The sequence below is a fragment of the Cucumis melo genome, chromosome 1 (assembly GCF_025177605.1).
Source record: "Cucumis melo cultivar AY chromosome 1, USDA_Cmelo_AY_1.0, whole genome shotgun sequence".
Taxonomy (NCBI): Eukaryota; Viridiplantae; Streptophyta; class Magnoliopsida; order Cucurbitales; family Cucurbitaceae; genus Cucumis; species Cucumis melo.
In genome coordinates, this window is record NC_066857.1 from 14,695,955 (window position 1) to 14,715,752 (window position 19,798).

The window sequence follows — 19,798 nt, forward strand, 5'->3', positions numbered from 1 at the left end:
TGTTTGGCTACTCCAATCTAAATGATTTTTTTTTTAAGATTCTTTGTCTTATACACAGTTGTTTAGATTTAGTTACCCAAATGTAAACGCGTAAAAAAAACAAAGAAAAGAAAAAATACGATGAAAAGATTAAACGACGTAAAAAAGAACCGGAAAAGAAGAAGATGTAAATATTAAACGATGTAAAAAAGAACCAAAAAAGAAGAAAGACGGTTGAAAGAAATCACAAAATCAGAAAAGAAGAAATACGATGGAAAGATTTAACGACGTAAAAAAATAATTGAAAAATAATAAAAATGATGGAAAGAAATAACAGGAAAAAAGAAGAGGAAAAGAAGAAAGACGATGAAAGAAATCAAAGAGGAAGACGATAAAAGAAACCGAAGAGGAAGATGATAAAAGAAATTGCGAGGAAGGGAAGGACAAACCTGGAATATTTAAAAAATAGTCAATTTTATGCTTTGTTACACGAGCCGTAAATAATTTGATGTTTTTGTTACATTTATGTAAGTTTCCTACAATTTAATTAAATAACACTCATATTTATTTAATTTAATTCAATTTCACCAACACCACAAGCCAACACCTTTAGTTAATTAAATATTCATCTAAAAATATTTAATTAATTCTAATTTCCACATAATTAAATAATTCACATTAAATAAATTCAAAATAACGTTCAATGAATTAAATCTAATTAGACAAAACTAAGATAATTAATTCTAAAATTATCTTAATTTTTTGGGTGTTACAATCTTCCATTCTTTAAGAAACTTTAGTCATTGAACAACTCGGAATACCAAACTCTTATATCATAATTAATAATATTTTTCACCAAATTTCAAAATCTTTAATTAAATATATATACTCATGTATATATATTCAATTTATCCAACACATTAAACCAAATAAATTTCTTAACTTCTAATTTTAATTAATCTAACACCAAATAAAAAAATATTCTTAAATTTTTGGGTGTTACATTTGTCATTTAAAATAATTTTCTCTTCGCTAAATAGGTTTCGAGAAGAAGGATTAAGGACATCTTATTAGTTTATCATTCAAATAAAATCCTCGTTATTATTATTATATTTTCTAAAACTCAAAATACTTCCGATCCAACTCCATTTTCATCTCTAATTTGTCTCAACCTTTACTTCTTTGAGATTGATTTGGTCGTTGAGTTGAGAGATATGATGTTTAGACTTCATATGTTTAATTGTCTAGTTTATACAACTGTTGAGTTCATATATTAGAAGTATTTAATGCATTTTTTTTAACATGAATAGTACATTTTTGTGGTGATTATTTTCGTTTGAAACTTTTTTTATTCAAAATGCTGGACTAAAATAGAACCCTAACAATGCGGACTAAAAGTTTATATGTCTTTTCGTTTTTTAAGTACAAACTTTAAAAAATTTGTAATCTAAAATATACTCTTTTGAAAAATTCAGAACAAAAATAGAACAAAATATAAAATTTAAAGACCAAAATAAGATTTAAACCTAAAAGCAATTAAGTAATCATTTTACATGTTTGTACATCCAATGTGCTCTAGTTAAGTTGAACAAAATTATATTGGATTCGCTAGAAAAAACAAAATTAGATTTATACGCGAGAGAACCAAATGAGATAATTTTGAATTTATAAAGTTTTTTCGCACTATCTTGTTACAAGAGTCAAGTTGCTAGACAAATTCAACCCTTAAAATTCTAAGTTCACCTAAATTTTCTTGGAGCTTTTTGCTAGGAGAAGTTGCAAGAAAAATTTCAACACCTCAAACTTAAATCAAATTGGACTCACAATTATTGTTATTATCTTTTCCGAAAATGATATACATATCCCAATATCAATAGTCTATTTGGTTAATTGGACAAGTGAAGAAGCTTAGAATGTTTATATTTAAAAAGTCATGGAGTAGGTAGTTAACTAACATGAGATGAGATGCCATCCAATATATATATATATATATATATTTTAATTTTTGAAAAAAGAAACAAAAAAGGAAAGCAAAGAAAAAGTAGGAGGGTTGGGTTTGTTGAATTGATTAATTGAAAAAGAATTAATTAATTTAGTGTCATTGAATTATTAATAAAAAAACAATCCATGGGTCCATCTCCGCAGTCCCCCTCGTCTCTTTGATCACTAAAAGCGGTGTCAGAACCGTAACTTAGAAAAATGTGAATGTAAATTAAAAATTAATCACAAACATACACAAAATATTCCGGTGTACATATAAAACCCAAATAATTTAAATAATACCATCATCCTGAATTCAATATATATATATATATATATATCTATATACACACCATATTAAATAAATAAATATAGATAGAAAGTTAAAGAAGAAGAAGAAGAAGAAGAAGAAGGCACAGCAGTTGTACTGTGCATTATTTTTCCACCGACGCCAGATTGATTCAGCGTCTGGTCGGTATCGCCATCGCCGCCGTCATCCACTTCTAATCCTGGCCGTATCCATATCCACTCACGTCTCCGGAGGGAGAGAAATGACGTCGTCTGCAGCCGGGATGTACATGGCTTTCTCTCCCTCTCCTTCCGCTCCTCACTCTCCTCATCTTCCTGGTCTTCGCTCTCCCTCCTCTGCATCTGCTGCTGCTATACTCGAGCAAGAAAAGTAACCAATCCACTTCTCTGTTTTATTGCTTCTCTCTCTCTCTCTCTCTCTCTCTCTCTCTCTCTTTTGCTACTTTATGAGATCTGTGATCTGTCTTCACCGATCTGCGTGTTGGTTGTCTTTTTTTGTATCAGTTCGGTTTTGTTTCTGCCTTTTGGATGATTGTTATACTTGATTTTGTATGATCGGTTGCTTTGTTACTTATCTGACTGACCTGCTAGTTAGTTAGCTCTTGAACTCATAAACTTGTTTGTTTTGAACTTGTTTAGCTGAATATGTTACTTCTTGTTATTTGATTCTTGATTTGTTGTTTGATTATAGTTGTTGATGTAAGATCTGATATTTTGTTCCTCTTTTTTGTTGCTTGGCGGTAGACCAAACTGTCTTCATTCTGGAATTGTGTTTTTCTGTTAGTCTGTTAGTTGATTTGCATACGTTTATCTGGATGGACCATTTAGCTGCTTACAACTCATTTTGTTTACCTTGTTTTGCAGGTATCTCTCTGAGTTATTGGCAGAGCGACAGAAACTTAGTCCGTTTATGCCTGTGCTCCCTAATAGTTATCGCTTGCTGAACCAAGGTGAACTTCATAGCCTCAACAAAGTGGCTTTTTGTGAAGTAGTTTGCTTGCATCGACGTTTCTCGTTACGTTGATTTGCTTAAAATATTTGGGATGATTTTTGCCCGTTGAAAATCAGCACAGAGCATGGTTGTTTGATGTACAGTGTGACTGAACTAATCTAACAGAAACTCAACGCGATGGGCAATTATCTGATCTAACTTTGATGATTATGCTTGCTTCTTTATTTTCCCTTCTGCTAATACCTTCGATATTTAAAGTTGGCAGGGGTATGTAAACCCTATAACCTTGAAAATTAGGAACCGTGATGTGAACCCCTAACTATCAAATTCTAAAATCTCCCCAATCAATTTGATTGCAATCCAAAGGGAAGGATTAGATATTTATTGCCTTTTGATTGAATACGCAGAGATAAGAATTAATTAAGTTTGAACACTTCACAAGCATGTTGATCAGACCTCTTTGGATGTTCTTGGCATGCAACTCTAACTCAAGAATTGCAAATGATGATGAAGCTTTGCCATCAAATTCTAAAAATTTCATTTAGAAAACCAAAATCTGTATGTATAGGGTTCATTGATATACCTAAACCCATTTTAAAGTTCATTCTCTCTCTTAAGTCAAAAGATACACAATAAAATTAATAATCCTAGTTGTATAAAGTACCCAAAAAACATGAAATTAAATTATTTTTCCAAAAAACAGAACAAACGTTCTAACAAAACCTAATCAATTTCATTCTGTAGTATCATTCGTAGCCAATCGTAGTGCTTTTGATCAGTTTTTGTCCTTGGATTCTCTCGTTTGTGTTCATATTTGTTTGTATGTGGGGGTTAATAGCTAATTGTAGCTTATTGCCCTTCACCATGTGACTGGTATTGGAGGTAAATTGCAGATGTATTGGTTCATATTATGTTTGCTTGTTGCTTTGCCTTTATGCTAATACCTTGAATACTTGAGTTGGCAGGGTTCTGAAGTGATTATGTGGCTTTGCATAAAACTTTGTTTTTGTGATTTGTGAATACTGGAGGGTGATCTTTGATGTATAAAGAACGCCCAAAGGAAATGACACATGACACATGACAATTGACAAATGTACAATAGTACTGTAGTGATAGGATAAACCACAGTGAATGACTGAATTCATTCAAACTTGAATAGTTATTCCATGAAAAGTGAGGATATAGTTTTTCCCTCTCTAAGATTGAGAAACCGTACCTACCATTTTATAAAAACTTTATTCCATGTTACATGGGTTGTATGTCTTGTTTTTGAATTGAGCTAGAAGCATATGAATTTAGATGCGAGCTGACATGTAGGTGCTCTAGTTAGCATCCAGAAGTTCTGTAGCAAGGTTAATATATTTTTGAAGCAGTTGGAAATCTCTTTTCTTAGTGTTTTGAAGAACTGATTCCTTTTTTTTTTAATTTTAACATTTTTATTTATTTTCCTATTGCCTTTCTATTTCTACCTTTGTATTTGCCTTTGTATAATTGTCTTACTTGGTTTCTTAACTTCCTGTATTCATAAATATACTATTTTTATGGAAATTCTAATATACCAATTAATCCTAACAATTATTTGGAACTTATGTATGTTTTCTACATCTGCTGCCTTGTCTTCATTTGTTTTGAGTTTCTGCAGCGTATACAGTTTATTAACTTCATTTTCAGTGTTTGGTGGCAATATTACTTATTAATATTGCTCATTAGTATTGGGTTTGCAATTTGATTTTGTTTCATTTTTCTTTTTTTTTTTACTTTTGAACATTAATTATATTTATGACGGATGTTTGTCACTGACTCAGAAGTAAAAACACCTTTTTGTGTGTCCATTCTGTGGTAACTGCTAACTTTTTAACAAATGCGCTGACTGGTACATCTTGTTCTTGAAAATTGACATTTTTGGAGCAGAAATATTGCGTGTAACCACTCTATTGGGGAAGGCATCAGTTTTAGGTCAAAGTGGGCTTGAACATGCCAGCCCCCTGGCTTCTGGAGGAATATTTTCAAATGGAGGTGCTGACATGAGTGCATGGCCATCACGGTTTCAATCAGAAGTACGGACACTAACCATTAACATAACCTTGCTGTCCATCTAATTTACTGTACTTAAGAAGCATTCCTGACGCAAACTTTTTACATTTTTGCTAACTCATAAGGTTTATTTGAGTACACATTATCTAATTTCATTTGAGGACAGGTTCTCTAATTAAAAAATAGGACTTAGTTTTTTCACTTGTGCGTTTTATTTTTTTACTCAAGTCTTTTAGTTTTTTTTTTCCAGCTTATCAAATGGTTCTAACAAATTAGTTCTCCACCTTCGGCCATCTTGATAAACAGGATGACGGTGTCCATTAAATTCTGAGGAGCTTACTTCAAATTTTTCTTTATGTTGTATTTGAAGGAAACTCTCTGCCCGATTAATAGGCTGGGTTGACTCAGTTTTTTTTTAGTGACAAGGGTCTAATATTCTAATATAGAGCGCTGACTCATTAGTTAATTTTGGTTTATCCCTTGTGTATCTTTGGGTGAAGGAGTTTTCAAGAAACTTGGTTTCACTTGAAATTTAAAAATTACACAAATAAGTGGCCCAAAGGGTAGTTTATGTCAGTATTAGCACATTTATATTGTTGTACAAGGGTGTGTCTTCGCGAAAGAATGTACATTATCTTATATGGACCCCAACCCCAGAAAGAGAAAAAAGAAATAGAAAAAAAGAAAAAAACATGCTACTTTAAGTTCCCCGACAACATTTTGTGATTGATTCTGGGATTCCCAATACTCCTTCAAGCACCAAAATATTCTCACTTTCTATGCATGATTATGATGTTCTTTCTCAAGGTATGTAGTGTGTTCACTGTTTAGTGCTTTACTCTTTTCCCCCAGATTTCTGTCCTAGAATATATGACTTTGATGTGTATTGTTTCTGAAAATCTCCCATGTTTTTATTCTAAAGTTATGTTGGCTGTTATACATTACATATCTATGGTCGGATGGTTGCCTTTATGTTATTTATCTGGTTTGAACTCTATATATTGTTTTGATATACAGATGTCAGGTTTATTACAAGCATCATCAGCACAAAATTGGCTAAGTTCCCAAGGTAGTTCATCAGGTCTTATTGTGAAGAGAACCATCAGAGTAGACGTTCCTGTTGACAACTTTCCTAATGTATGAATTATATTGTGTTTTATATGTTTATCTATTTCTTTTCTTCATTATTTTTTCCTTTCTTACCATATTTTGCTAATGGAACTGAATTGAACTTTGTTTGTAGTATAACTTTGTCGGCCGCCTTCTTGGACCCAGGGGAAACTCTCTCAAGCGAGTGGAGGCAAGTACTGATTGTCGAGTTTTGATTAGAGGGCGTGGTAGCATTAAGGATCCAGCTAGGGTAAATTGCTAATAAATTCTCATTTTCTTCTTAAGTTGCATATCATGATTCTGATGCAAAGCATTTTGCATACGCCTGTCATGATTCATAAAATTCATTTGCAATTATATTGTGTAGGGAAAAGAACAAATTATACCCCTAAATTTCTAAGATGGTCACAGTCTAGACTTAAGACTCTTAAATTGATCTATTACACTCTTATTAAGAATTTTCGATGTCATTTTTCCATTAAAGTAAATCAATCAACTTTTCTCTCAAAATCTGTTAAGATTTCTGTTTTTCTGTTGAAAATTTCAAATGAGGGAATGATAGACAGAATGGTTCTAAGATAACTCCTATCTATAGATTTGATAACCTCTCTATGATTTTTTTAGAAGAAATTAATGTGAACGTTGGGAGGGAGAGATAAATCCTTCTTTTATTTCTCCTATTTGTAGTTCTCTCAAAACCACTCCCTCACTCAGCTCATTCATATGTCTTTCGTATAACTTCTTCCCCCTATTTTTATTTTCCCTGTCAATTCTCTCTCTCTCTCTTCCCCAGACCCCTTACTTCTCTTGTGACCTTAAACTATTTATATTTCTTTAGTATTGAACTGTTGATAAAGTACAATAGTCAGCTTAATATTTAACTAAATCTTTCTATCATATTGTTGGTTTTATCTCCGTCATTAAGTGTCGTACAGATTAACTGTTAAAAATATACTTGAAGGCTTTTGTATTTGTGTTGTTGCAAATCTTTGCCTTCCAGTCCATTTTGTGATCCCCAAGTCTTTATGGGGACCTCATCTCTTTTATTTCTTTATTTAGTTATTTGTTTATATTTATATTTGTTATTTCTATTTTTTTATATAATTTGTTTGCATTACGGCTTTCATTTTCCATGTAAACAAAATAATTTTGTTGGTTCTAGATGGACAATTGACAATCACTCAAGATGATTTCTTAGTTGCACTAGTTATTGGTGACTGTCTATTCCTTGCGAGCCTATCTAAGCCCTGTTTTTCAAGTTCTAGTGCCCGCTTTTGAGTCCAGCCTTTACCCCCATTTTTGTTCATCATATCAATCTGCTGAGTTCCTGACATTATTGCCACATTCAGTTCATCTTCCATGCCAGGTCCTCAAACAACTTGTCATGTTAGATTTTCATTATTCCTCTACGCTTGTGATCATCTTATCGTGTAATTTATAAAAAACATAGGAATAGTTTGAAGCATAAAAAAAGGATATATTTTTATCTGTATCTAAACAGGACGTTCAATTGTTAAGAATGAGAAACAAAGGGTAGTTATTAACCTTCTAGGCTCATACATCTAAAGAAATCTGCATCTTCTCCTGAATTCTCTTATTCCTTTTCTTTTTCCTAATAGGAAACAATATCATTTCGTTGATGAGATGGAATTACAAACAAAGAAATTTGTATCCAATGGATTACAAAAAACTTCTTCAATTGGTCGTGAGATCAAATAAACTTTAATTACGAAAAGGGGACCGCTTTATGCTAAGAAAAAAAGAGCGCTTGCGCTAGGTTTGGGAAAAGCTTGGTAGTTCTTTTCCCCTTATTTGTGAAGATTCTCGAGTTTCATTCAAGCCAAGTAGACCATAGGGTAAGCGTGGGTGAAATTAAGCTGAAGTATCCTCTTCTCCCTTTAAGGATGACTGTGAGGATGTCCAGAAGAGCTGTTTGCCAACAAAATTTGCCAAAAGGAAACCCCCAAAATATCTAGCTTGCTGACAGGCACCAGAAAAGCAAATGGATTCAAGTTTCCTTGGAAAATTTGCACATGATGCAACATTGAGGATAGATGGCGATCCATTTTGACAATAGGTAAAAATCATACACGCTATAGAGCCTCTTTTAAATGCCTTTCAAAGTTTCAAGGTTGGGTCTTGGGTGAAATTGAGCTTCCTCCATCATCAAGCAAGACTCTTTTACTATAATCAAAGACATGTGGGAAGTGAAATCTTTCTACTTATGCCTCCTAAGAATTTTGGCTGTATCACATCCCATCGTGTACTAGTTGCAAGTTCTGTTGGAGATCCACCCAGGATTTCATGTGTCAGGTGTTGAAGAAGTCACACTGTTTGAAAATCAAATGACTAACAAATTAATGCAAATGCATCAATAGTTTGAAACTGGCTTGCAAGTTACAAAAAATGATATAGTATAAGATGAAATCACTTGGAGAAGGGTGGTATGAAGCCATGTAAAGTTAACTTCGGAGAAGAAAGATGTTATAGACCTAGAAAAAGAATGGGGGATTGTCTCCCACCCTATAATCTCTCAAAGAAGATGTTAATCCTTTTTGAGCTGGACCTCTTGATCAAGGGTATATACTGCAAAACTAAGTAGGTTATTGATCAAACTATCTTCACAATTGTAAAATTCTTGTCAAAGTACAATTTTGGTCCTAAAGTTTGAGTTTGGTGTCTGTTCAGTATCTAAAGTTTAGAAAATAGTTATAATGGTCTAATTAAGTTGGTTAACGAGTAAAAAGATAGTGATATGGCATGAATGGTTTGACAAATTTATTTGAAATTTAATTTGGGGAAAAGTACCCTTTTAGTCCCTGAGTTATTAGGAATAGGTGCATTTGGTTCCTAAAGTTTCAGTCTGATCATTTTAGCCCATTAGTTTCGCACAATAGGTCAAAGAAGTTCTTTTGCCTATTTTAAATATTTTATTAAATTATTCTACATTTTAGTAGACCATTTTAAATTTTTTTTTTTAAAAGAACTCTTTCCATCCACTCTCCCCTCTCTTCTCCCTACTTCAGACTCCATACTATTCTTCTCTCCAATCTTCCTCTTCTTTTAAATTTCAAAGCTTCATTTTGCAAAAAAAAAAAAAAAAAAAGAATATCCATCACATCCTTGGTCCTTTCCAACTTAAACAATCCATCAATCTCCACCTATCAATTAAATGGTGTCACCCGTATGCAACAACAACTTGAATTTCAGTATGTTCAGTCTACCATTAACCTCTCGGCCAGCAAGAATGTCAGACTTTTTCAATTTTGAACCAATATGTCTTTCGGATTTAGCTAATACTTCGCACAATGGTGCTTTTAGTGATTCTTTTTATATTCTTCAAACTATCGTTTATTTTTCAGGAGGATTCATATGGATAAATTTATAAGATTTTTTGAGAAACTGTATTGGATTGGAAGGAGCATAGAAAGTTTTCTGTCAGCTTGCATTGCAACAATAAGAGCAAGTGGATGTGTTTATCGATGTTGATGGAGAAGGGAAGAGGAAGAGAAGAATGGCAGGAGAGAGAGGATAACAATTAGGGAAAGAGAAGGAAGTTTGAAGGTTAAAAGAAGGGGAGAGGAAGGAAGAGAGAGAAGAATGGTATGGAGTGGGAAGTAGGGGAGGAGAAGGTGAGTAGAGAGTAGATGGAAAGAGAGTGCATCTATTTTTTTTATATTTAAAAATGGCATATTAGAATTTATAATAATTAAATAAAATATTTAAAATAGGCATGAGGGTTCTTTAAACCCTATTTTACAGAACTGGGGACTTAAATGGCCTAATTGAAACTTTAGGGATCAAATGCAACTACTATTCCTAATAACTTGGGGACTAAAAATGTACTTTTTCCTTTAATCTTTTATAAACTATTGAAGTATGTTCCATCTACTTATTTCCTTCTTTGAACTGGGTACTGACTTTTTTCTTCATGAAAAATATTGAACCGCTTTCTCATCCCATTGCTCTACTAGCCAAAAGCCAGTCCCCTTTGTTGCCTTCTAAGAATGCCTGTGAGTTTTGGGGATCTTTTTTCTTTCTTTTTTTCCCCCTTTTTTGTGTCTAAGATGTTTAGAAAAGCTTGCTCTAGAATCAAACGCTGAGCTAGTCGTGAGCCAAGTTTCTATGGGCAGTGGAAGTTGCCACAATTTTTATCGCCTCCTTTCAATGCCATGATTGATTTTCTACCTCCCAATGCTCATCAAAGAGTCAATTTGAAGCCTTTCAGCTGTCTGACTCCGCAAATTGAAGCTTGCTTTCTGCACGCCTCCTCCGCTGCATCAATATCAATGATATAATTTGTTAATTGCAAAACCCAAGAATGCTTCTATTGAAATGAGGATAATGGCCCCTTTTTGTACGCTATGAAAATGGTGGATAAGAAAACGTAGGAATTGAAGAAGGTAGAGGTGACAGAAGTAGAGAGGAAATAATGAAGAATGGTGAAAAGGGCAAAAAGTGCTGGACCACCACTTTCCAAAATGCAAATGATGGATGGTGATCGATGGCAGCAAGCTTTTGTTTGAGAAAAGAGAAAGGGGTAAGAAGATGGAGAACAAAGATAAAGGAAAACAAGAAAAAAAAAAGGGCAAAAAGTGCTGGACCACCACTTTCCAAAATTCAAATGATGGATGGTGATTGATGGCAGCAAGCTTTTGTTTGAGAAAAGAGAAAGGGGGAAGAAGATGAAGAACAAAGATAAAGGAAAACAAGAAAAAAAAAATTGCAATGCCATTTAAATTATAATAAATTTAAATTATAAAAAATTACACTTCAAGTGAAAAAATGCTATGTCATCCATGCTAATATCATTTTCTCGTCAGTCAAGTGTAACTTAATTAAGAGACCATTTTGAACTATTGTCTAATCTTTAGACTAAAACGTTGCTTTTGAAACGTCACGTACTAAATAGACGTTAACCTCTTATACTACCACCTTTACTGGATACTCTTTTCAGGACATTAATCCTCCCCTTTTTCATATAGTTCAATTTTTGTTCTCTTTAAATCTATGTATTTTCTGTTTTTAGAACTTTCTACTTATGTTTTAATTGTTGAAGTCTCCCTTATTTACCTTTTTCTCTATGTGTTGTCTTGTATTGGCATTAGTCTCTCCTTTCATTTAATCAAGGAAAAGTTTATTTTCTTGTTTAAGAAAATGTGGGACCAAAAGTGTATTTTCTGTGAACTTTTAGAAAGAAGAAAAAATGTTCATTTGATGCATGCTCACTATAGCCTCATCCATATAGCACTACTTTCCAAAGGAATTGTCACAACCTTTTTGTCAACAAGGTCATATATTCTATCAAGCCTGCATTGAGGGAAAAAAAACATATGGGGCACACAAAGAGTAATGCTCTAAGAAGCACAGACACGGTGATACACCATATTTTAAGAATTTAGGACACGACCATGCAAGTACACATTTATTAAAATATTCATTTTTAAAATATATATATCATTTTATAGTAAAAGAAAATTCATAGTAAATGAATTGATGCATTTATATACTTAAAAGACTTAGCTTGATGTATTTCCATGCTCAAAAGTTATTATTATTGTCATATATGTGTTTTTTTAGTCTACTCAATGAGTGTTTTATGTATGTCTAATACATTTATTGCATTAGCAAGCGTCCAATAGGTGTCCACCAAGTGTCAGAGTGTCCAATTGCCCGGCACACGTGGGACATGGACACCCTATCCAAACTAAAGTGTCCTTGCTTCTTAGGTAGTACTTGGGTGTAGCTTGGGCTAAACCCATCTCCATGTATCCTTTTCAATCACAAAGGGAAAAAAATATAAAAATGTATCTTTCTTAGGGACGAAACACTTCACCGCATGACAACTTATGATTGGACGCTTGGGTAGGCGGAACAAAGATGGGTGCAATTTGGGATGTACCATATCATTTTCACGTACAAAAATGCCCAACTCAATGAAAGCCAAACTAGAAAGTAGAGCTCCAATTTGACTACATGGATCTAAAGGATAATTACCAAGGTTCATATCTTATCTTGTACCTCAATGTGCAAAGAGAAATATGAAACCTCACAAGAGACAAAACCATCATCCATGATGTTTGAGATTCCCTTACGTTCTTATTGTTTTTCTTGAGCCAAAGGTCTCGTAGCACAAAACTTAAAGTCACAAAAGCAGCCCTCCTCAAGAAAGTTGAGGGAATGGAGAAGTGACACCTCAACCTAAACAAGCAGTCTCTGGAGAAAACCTAAAACTCACATGTTTGGGGAAAAAAACTCCTTATCAACAAGGCAAATCGGGAACTCCCAATAATTTGATTATATCCTACGTTCAACGACTCCAATCCTCCCGCTCCCTATTATTATAAGTTAATGAATCATAAATTGAGAAGAAAACAAAGGTATGCTGAACTCTCACAATAGAAACACTTGATAAATTTTTCCTTGCTACCTCTTCAAGAAGACTGGCCTTTCTACAATTGTTAAGAATGGGAGACATTTCTGGTCCCTTTCTACAATAGAGTTTAACAAGGACGAACAATTGGGGTTATCTCAAGGGAGGCACTAGAGAAGTAGTGGGAAAGACCTTACTTGTTCATTTAACCAACTAGTAGTTAATGGTAGCTGCATCTAATAGTTCATTTTACTATTAGAGTAGTTTACAATGCTCTTTGGTGTTGCAAATTATTAGAGAACCCCTGGAAGGATTAGACTTCCTGTGAAGGAAATGGGTTCAATTACTCTCCGCTTCATCAAAACTTGGCTATGTCTAGAATTTGGCATGATTAGGAAATAGAAGATTGTCCTGGGTGTGCTGTACGGTTTTCTGAATTTCCCTTGGAACTAGATTATGTCTAGTACCTGTTGCTTGACCTCCAAGTCAATTCATCGTTTTTTAGAAAAAAGAAACAAAACTTTTTCATTGACGGAATGAAAAGAAGCTTAAAGTACAACGAGACAAAAAGTTTCCCTGCTGCTTGAGATAGTTTTCATTTCATTCCATACCTCCATTTATGTTAGAACATTTGACAAGTCAACCAAGTAATCTTGTGATCGATCCCCAATGTTCTTTTCAAGTTTCTATACCTTTATTCTGGTCCTGTGTGCCTATTATTGAACCCTTTGTAACTTCTGGAATCGAATTCTTTCTGGTCTCCAATTTGGTGGCTGGGCTAGTGTCTTTTGGCTGAATTTTATCTGAATTTTTGCGTAAGAAATCTGGTTTGTGAAAAAAATTAAAGAGAAGTGAGAGAGAGGCAGAAGGAGGCTGTAAAACTTGCATAAATCCTCTAAAAGCTGTGTCTTTTATTTTATTGTCTTTTCAAAATGTACTAATATGTATCTTAAGTAACATTTTTATGACTGATGGAAGCTTTGTGCAATCTTCTGGTCTTCATGCAACAATGGGTGCATTCCATATTTGACCTCCCATTCTGCAAATTATCTTTTTGAATAGTTGTTTTCAAAGTTGTTGGGATCTAGAGTTCTAATCCATATATAGTAGTGAATGCCGTTTCCAATTTTCTCTCCAGATCAAATGATACATCACGTGAAACCCATTTCTATATGTTTATCGAATCATGATTGAAAAATATTTGGAAGTTAATTTGGTCTTACAAAAATGTCAGAGTGTGAAAATGTTGTGTTGCTTTTCTTTGCTCTCTATCTCTCTCGTCATTGCTTGCAAGCTCTAACATGAGAACTTCGTAGCATAGCTATGCCAGTTCTTGTCTTCAGGGGGATGGAATAACTTTGTTTAGTCTCCTTCAGGCATAAATTCTATATACACTATTGTGCATACTGATCTCTACTTAATTTTAAAGTAGCTTATACACCCTTGTTATGCTGGGGAGTCGATTTTTCTCTATAGCATTAAAATACAGAATTAGAATTCAGCATATGATGAAGGTGCCAAGTTTATACTATTGTTTAATGTCTTGTAGGAAGAAATGATGAGAGGAAAACCAGGTTATGAGCATTTGAATGAGCCTCTCCACATCCTTGTTGAGGCGGAATTGCCAGTTGAAATTATTGATGCTCGCCTCATGCAAGCCCGTGAGATTCTTGAGGACTTGCTCAAACCAATGGTTAGAAGCTTTTGAGATCGTATATATCTTGGTTACAATCTCGGTGACTTAATTGAACTTACTGATATTATTTCCTCTTCTCATAATTATATATTTAGGAAGAATCTCATGACTTCTATAAGAAGCAACAGCTACGGGAACTAGCCATGCTTAATGGCACGCTTCGTGAGGAGGGCTCGCCTATGTCCAGTTCCGTATCTCCCTTCCACAATAGCCTTGGAATGAAGAGAGCAAAAACTAGGGGGTAAATGGAATTGCTGCTTCATAGAAGAGGCTTTTGGAGATCTTTTTCTAGTGTCTGGGAGTAATCAGCAGTCCCATTCCAAGGTGTTGCCTGCAGCCAATGCCTTCACTGCAATCGGGGCACTCGCACTCTTACGTTACGTGCAGGTTCTTACTAAAATTTATATGGTGTGTTTATGTAGTATTCGGAAGAGAAGGTAATGTACTGACGTGGAAGTGTCAATCAATTAAGTATTACTAGTGATTGGGGGGTGGGCTATATATATCTATATTTGTTGCTCTAGCAGTTAATGGTTTGAAAAATCTCTCCAACAATTTAATGTGTGTTATTTACTAGGCTTTTTTATAAGGTTATGATAGAAGTTTCGATATTATGTAGGATGGTGGGTTCTTTTGGGACTTCAAAAAGAAAAAAAGGGCCAAGGCTTGTAAGCGAATGTGAGGGACAGGAACCATTGATTTATTAAGTTGTCTTTTGTTTGTGTTGGGTGTGTTTTGTACTAGGAAGAGTAGAAATCTTTTCCCCCCTTCAAAAACATTCTTTATTTTTTCTTTCTTATATGATCTAGAGATTCCAAACCATTGGTCTACTATTTTCCCTCTTAAGTTCTCTACTATTATTAAATTCCATCCTGCATCAAATTTTTTGCTTGAGCTGCAGTTTTGTACTCGGGATATTACAAGGTTGTATCTCAACTCATCCTTTGTATTAGTAGTCTTTAAAGTATTTGAAATGCGTTTTTAAGGCCCATTCTACCACTGCCTTTGAAGAACTAGGCTCCATGTGCTTCATCGATGACATCTAGCTTCTTAAAATAAACCTTTTGGCACGGTAACAATCATGCACTTGGAGTCGGTGAGTTATATTTGGATTGAGGACAATTTGTTGACAGGTCAAATCAGACAGTCAGCCTGAAGAGACGGTGCAGCTCGAACACCATTTTTGTGCTAAGGTTTGAATCATTTAGTCATTGTGCTTGAATTTCAAGTGTCAGTATAATGAATTTGGATATATGCTTATATGTAGACCGACCAGAGGCATAGCATGTCTTCAAATGCAATAAATGACGTTACTGTTAGATTCTAGGCTTGCATTGCATAGATCATAGGTGGTATGGTATAAAAAAAAAACAGTTTTCTTTGAGATTAGCATCTGTGATGTTGTGAGTTTTACTTTGTTATGATAGACAACATAAGTATTTACTTTTATGAAATTGCATTATATGTCTCATCTTAGGAAGTAGACTTATCAATTCCCCTGTTCTACCTAACCCTCGGTTTATCTGTGTTTTGGGTTGGGGCTTTCCATGCATATGTATTAAATTCTCTCGCAAGTTTAGGCTTACATATTTTAGGAAGTTCAGTTTTGTATTGTACTATATTTGCTACTACTTTGAGCTTCACCTCTATATTGCTAGTTGTTCGGTCTTAAAATGGTTAGAAAGGTTCTACAAGCATGGTCTTGTAAAACATTAACAAATTTGCTCTTTTCTAGTATCGGTTAGGCCCCTCTATTGTTTCGTAATTTAGTTTTAGTTCTTTAATTAATGTAAAATGTTTAGTAATAACAATAGGCACAAATTTGTTAAATAGCCTAGTGAATGAATGACATATTGTTATTAATTTTTTTGTTAATTGAATGTTTATAACTTAAGAACTCTTGGGAGTCAAGAAGTTTTTACGAAACGCGTTGGAACTTAACCTCTTATACCTATTCTAACATTATCTTTTTCACATTAGAGAAATATCAATTTCATACTTCTGTTAATGGGAAAAAAAGTATTGTTCATTGTTATAATTTTAACTTGGATATCTGATATATCCTTTCTCCCTGATTTTGAGTGATCTCCTTCATGTACGATTTCGTCCTTCATCGTATTTATTAGAACTGTCATTGGCAACTTGAAGAATAACTTAAAATAGAGTTGTCAATTGATAGGTTCTCCAATTGATTAAACATATCATTTGATAATAGTTTTACTTTTTAATTTTCTGTATTTAAAATTTATGTTCTTTTTTCTCTTCCTAATTTGTATATTATGTCCTTCCGTTAAATTCTAAATATAGAATCAATTTTTTGAAAATTACGGTCATTTTAATAATGGTTAGTCTTTTGTTCTCGGTTTTACAAAATTAAGCTTATGTAGATTATTTCCACTTTTAAAAGTTGATCCAAGTCTTGAAAACTTAAAAAAATAGTGTAAGGTGGGTGATAAGACAGAGAGAAGAAATTAGAAGAAATCAAAAATCAATTTCAAAACCAAAACCTAAAAATGTTATCATTAAGTGCTTTCTTTTTTTCAAACTTACAAAGCTTGGTTGGTTGGTTGGTTGGTTTTTTTTTTTAAAAGAAAAAACATCAGTAGAAATGGATACCAAGATATAGAAAATTAATGTTTATAAACTTCAAAGGTGGATTTTAAAAGTAAGATAGTGAAGGTGTCCTTTTTTTTTCAAGATATTGAACTATGGGTGTCTTGTGCACTGATGGAGCTCTACTCGCTTAGGCATTGAGTGAGAACTTAAATATTTGTATTTTCTATACTACTGAAATTATTTATCAAAAAAGAACGAAAAAAGACGAACCTTCTGCTATTTTCTTCATTCTTCAATTTCTCTTATGGGGAATTTCGGCCTGTCATATGGAATTGGTGGCTGCTTGTTGGACCAATATGGCCAAGAACAACCCAATTTCTAGGCCACTTGGGCTTTATACATATTTGAGTTTATTTTTGTATAAATGTCTGCACACATATTTGCAATGTGTGTAATACTTTTATGGGCTAACAAGGTGATGGGCAAAATATAAATTTTTATTTATAACAAATTGATTTTAGGTTTTGATAAACGGCTTTTAAAAAATATAACAAAGCGGAGAAATATTTACATTTGTATAAAACAATTTCGAAAACGAAAAAAGTCTATAGGTTCTACTTCGTCAACCACTCCGTCAATAATGCGCGTAATATATTTGGTATTCGAACGTTTAGATTTGGTTATTGTTTGACATACGATTATTTAAATTTAGTTGTTTAGAATTGGATAGCCAAATGATTTATTTTTTTCAATTCTATTGTAAAATTTAGTCATACGATCGTTTAATTTTGTTACACAATCGTTTAATTTGGTTATATGATTGTTTAGATATGAACATTCTTTTTCTTCAAAATTGGTACACAATCGTTTATTTTTTTGAGATTCTTTCTACACGATCATTTATATTTTGCTAAACGATTTTTTTTAGTTCTTTTGATACATGATCGTTTAATTTTTTTTATATGATCGTTTAGATTTGGCTATTCCAATATAAACGATTTTTTTTTTTCAAGATTCTTTATGTACGATATTTGATTAATTTTTGTACATTCAATATAAACGACGTAAAAAGAAAAAGAGGAAAAAAAGAAAAATAATGGAAAAAATTTATACGATGTAAAAAAAGAAGAGGAAAATAAGAAGATGAAAAGAAATCGTAGTGAAAAAAAGAAGAGGAAAAGAAAAAAGAAAAGGAAAAACCTAGAATATTTAGAAAATGACTAACTTACCAGAAATAAGAAAAAGAGAGATTTATGAGAGATGTTTGTTTAGATACAACATGTAATTAAGGTTGGGAGAGAGAATAATGATTATGAGAGAGAACCGATAAACTCACATACCATCACCAAATTCACAAATGAACTTAAAATGATGTGTGTATAGTTAGTTTAATTTTCATTTCCTACAATAGGACGTTTATGAGAAAGTTATTACACCTTAATTGATCATCGTTTTAACATTTATGTGATGTTCTTAGACTGTAATTTTGGTGAACGTACAACAAAAGAATGAGCAAAAATGATAAGAAGGAGAGTTGATTTCAAATTTACCATAAAAGCTTCTTCGCTTTGCATTCTGAGCTCAATTTGAAAAGGTCTATTTCTTTCTCTTAAATCTCCTAACAGAAACTGTTAGGATGTGCTTTCAGTTCAAAGCGACACAACTTCCATATGACGAAGGATCACAACTACAATCTTAATTTTGGCAATGGAAGGGTAATATATTCGGCAATGGTTAAAGAAAAAAGGAATAATATGGGTTGTAGAGAAAAGGGAGAAGGATGGTGAAGTGATAAATGAAGTGTTTGTGTCCAAAAAGAGAGAGTCAATGCATAGCACATAGCAGAGAAGAAAAATGATTACACATATCATTCAAATATATATCTTCTTTACCTTCCCCATCCCCCATCCTTTTCACAATCATACATTAATTTACACCTCATTCATATCTTTATATTCCCCACTTCACCAAAATTAAACAACACAAACAAACAAATTATAATTTTAATCTATCTCTCCTTCATGTTTTAACACGCCACTAAATAAAATATAATTTTTAAAAATATTAAATTTGGAAAATTTTCATAAATATAACAAACTATTAAAATTTTTACGGCCTATATAACAAAACTTATAAAGTTAGTCACTTTTTAAATATTTTAGGTTTCCATTCCGGCTTTCTTCTCCTCTACGCTATGATTTCTTTCTATCGTTTTCCTTCTTTTCCTCTTCTTTTTTTATGTTGCGATTTCTTTCCATCGTCTTTCTTCTTTTCCTTTTTTTTACGTCGTTTAGACTTTGGTAATTAAATCTGATTTCTTTCTATCGTTTTTTTTTCTTTTTTCTTTTGTTTTTTGCTATGATTTTTTTAATATCTTTCTTTTTTTTTTTTACGTTGTTTAGATTAGGGTAACAAAATCTAAAAGATCGTGTATAAAGAATCTTGAAAAAAATCGTTTAGATTGGAGTAGTCAAATCTAAACGATCGTATAAAAAAATGATCGTGTAACAAAAGAATTAAAAAAAAATCGTTCAGCCAAATCTAAATGATCGTGTACCAAAGAATTTTGAAAAAATAAATGATCGTGTAAACAAATCTAAACGATCATGTACCAAATTTTGAAAAAAAATCATATAGTTTTGGATAGCTAAATATAAATGATCATGTAGCGAAATTTAAACGGCCAAATCTAAACGATCGTGTAACCAAATTAATAACCAAATTAAACGATCAAATTGAAAAAAATAAATCATTTAGATTTGACTCGAAATCTAAACGACCAAAATCTAAACGATCGTGTACCAAACAA

The 19,798-nt window shown here is 32.9% G+C and overlaps 1 protein-coding gene across 1 annotated transcript; it reads left to right on the forward strand.

Annotated features, from left to right (window-relative positions):
• The first annotated feature begins 2,293 nt into the window (after positions 1–2,293).
• Positions 2,294–15,252, forward strand: LOC103490185 (KH domain-containing protein At5g56140). The gene is made up of 7 exons (XM_051089786.1): positions 2,294–2,638; positions 3,133–3,218; positions 5,132–5,277; positions 6,272–6,391; positions 6,498–6,614; positions 14,287–14,430; positions 14,529–15,252. Exons 1-7 carry the CDS (start codon positions 2,511–2,513, stop codon positions 14,676–14,678), a joined length of 891 nt encoding a protein of 296 aa, XP_050945743.1. The 5' UTR covers positions 2,294–2,510; the 3' UTR covers positions 14,679–15,252.
• Positions 15,253–19,798: the final 4,546 nt, after the last annotated feature.

Excerpts from the sequence above, each read along its gene's own strand:
- LOC103490185 (XM_051089786.1), top strand. The coding sequence starts at position 2,511 with ATGACGTCGTCTGCAGCCGGGATGTACATGGCTTTCTCTCCCTCTCCT. Across the intron at positions 2,639-3,132 it reads GCTATACTCGAGCAAGAAAA|GTATCTCTCTGAGTTATTGG; the intron begins GTAACCAATCCA and ends CTTGTTTTGCAG. Across the intron at positions 3,219-5,131 it reads TTATCGCTTGCTGAACCAAG|AAATATTGCGTGTAACCACT; the intron begins GTGAACTTCATA and ends TTTTTGGAGCAG.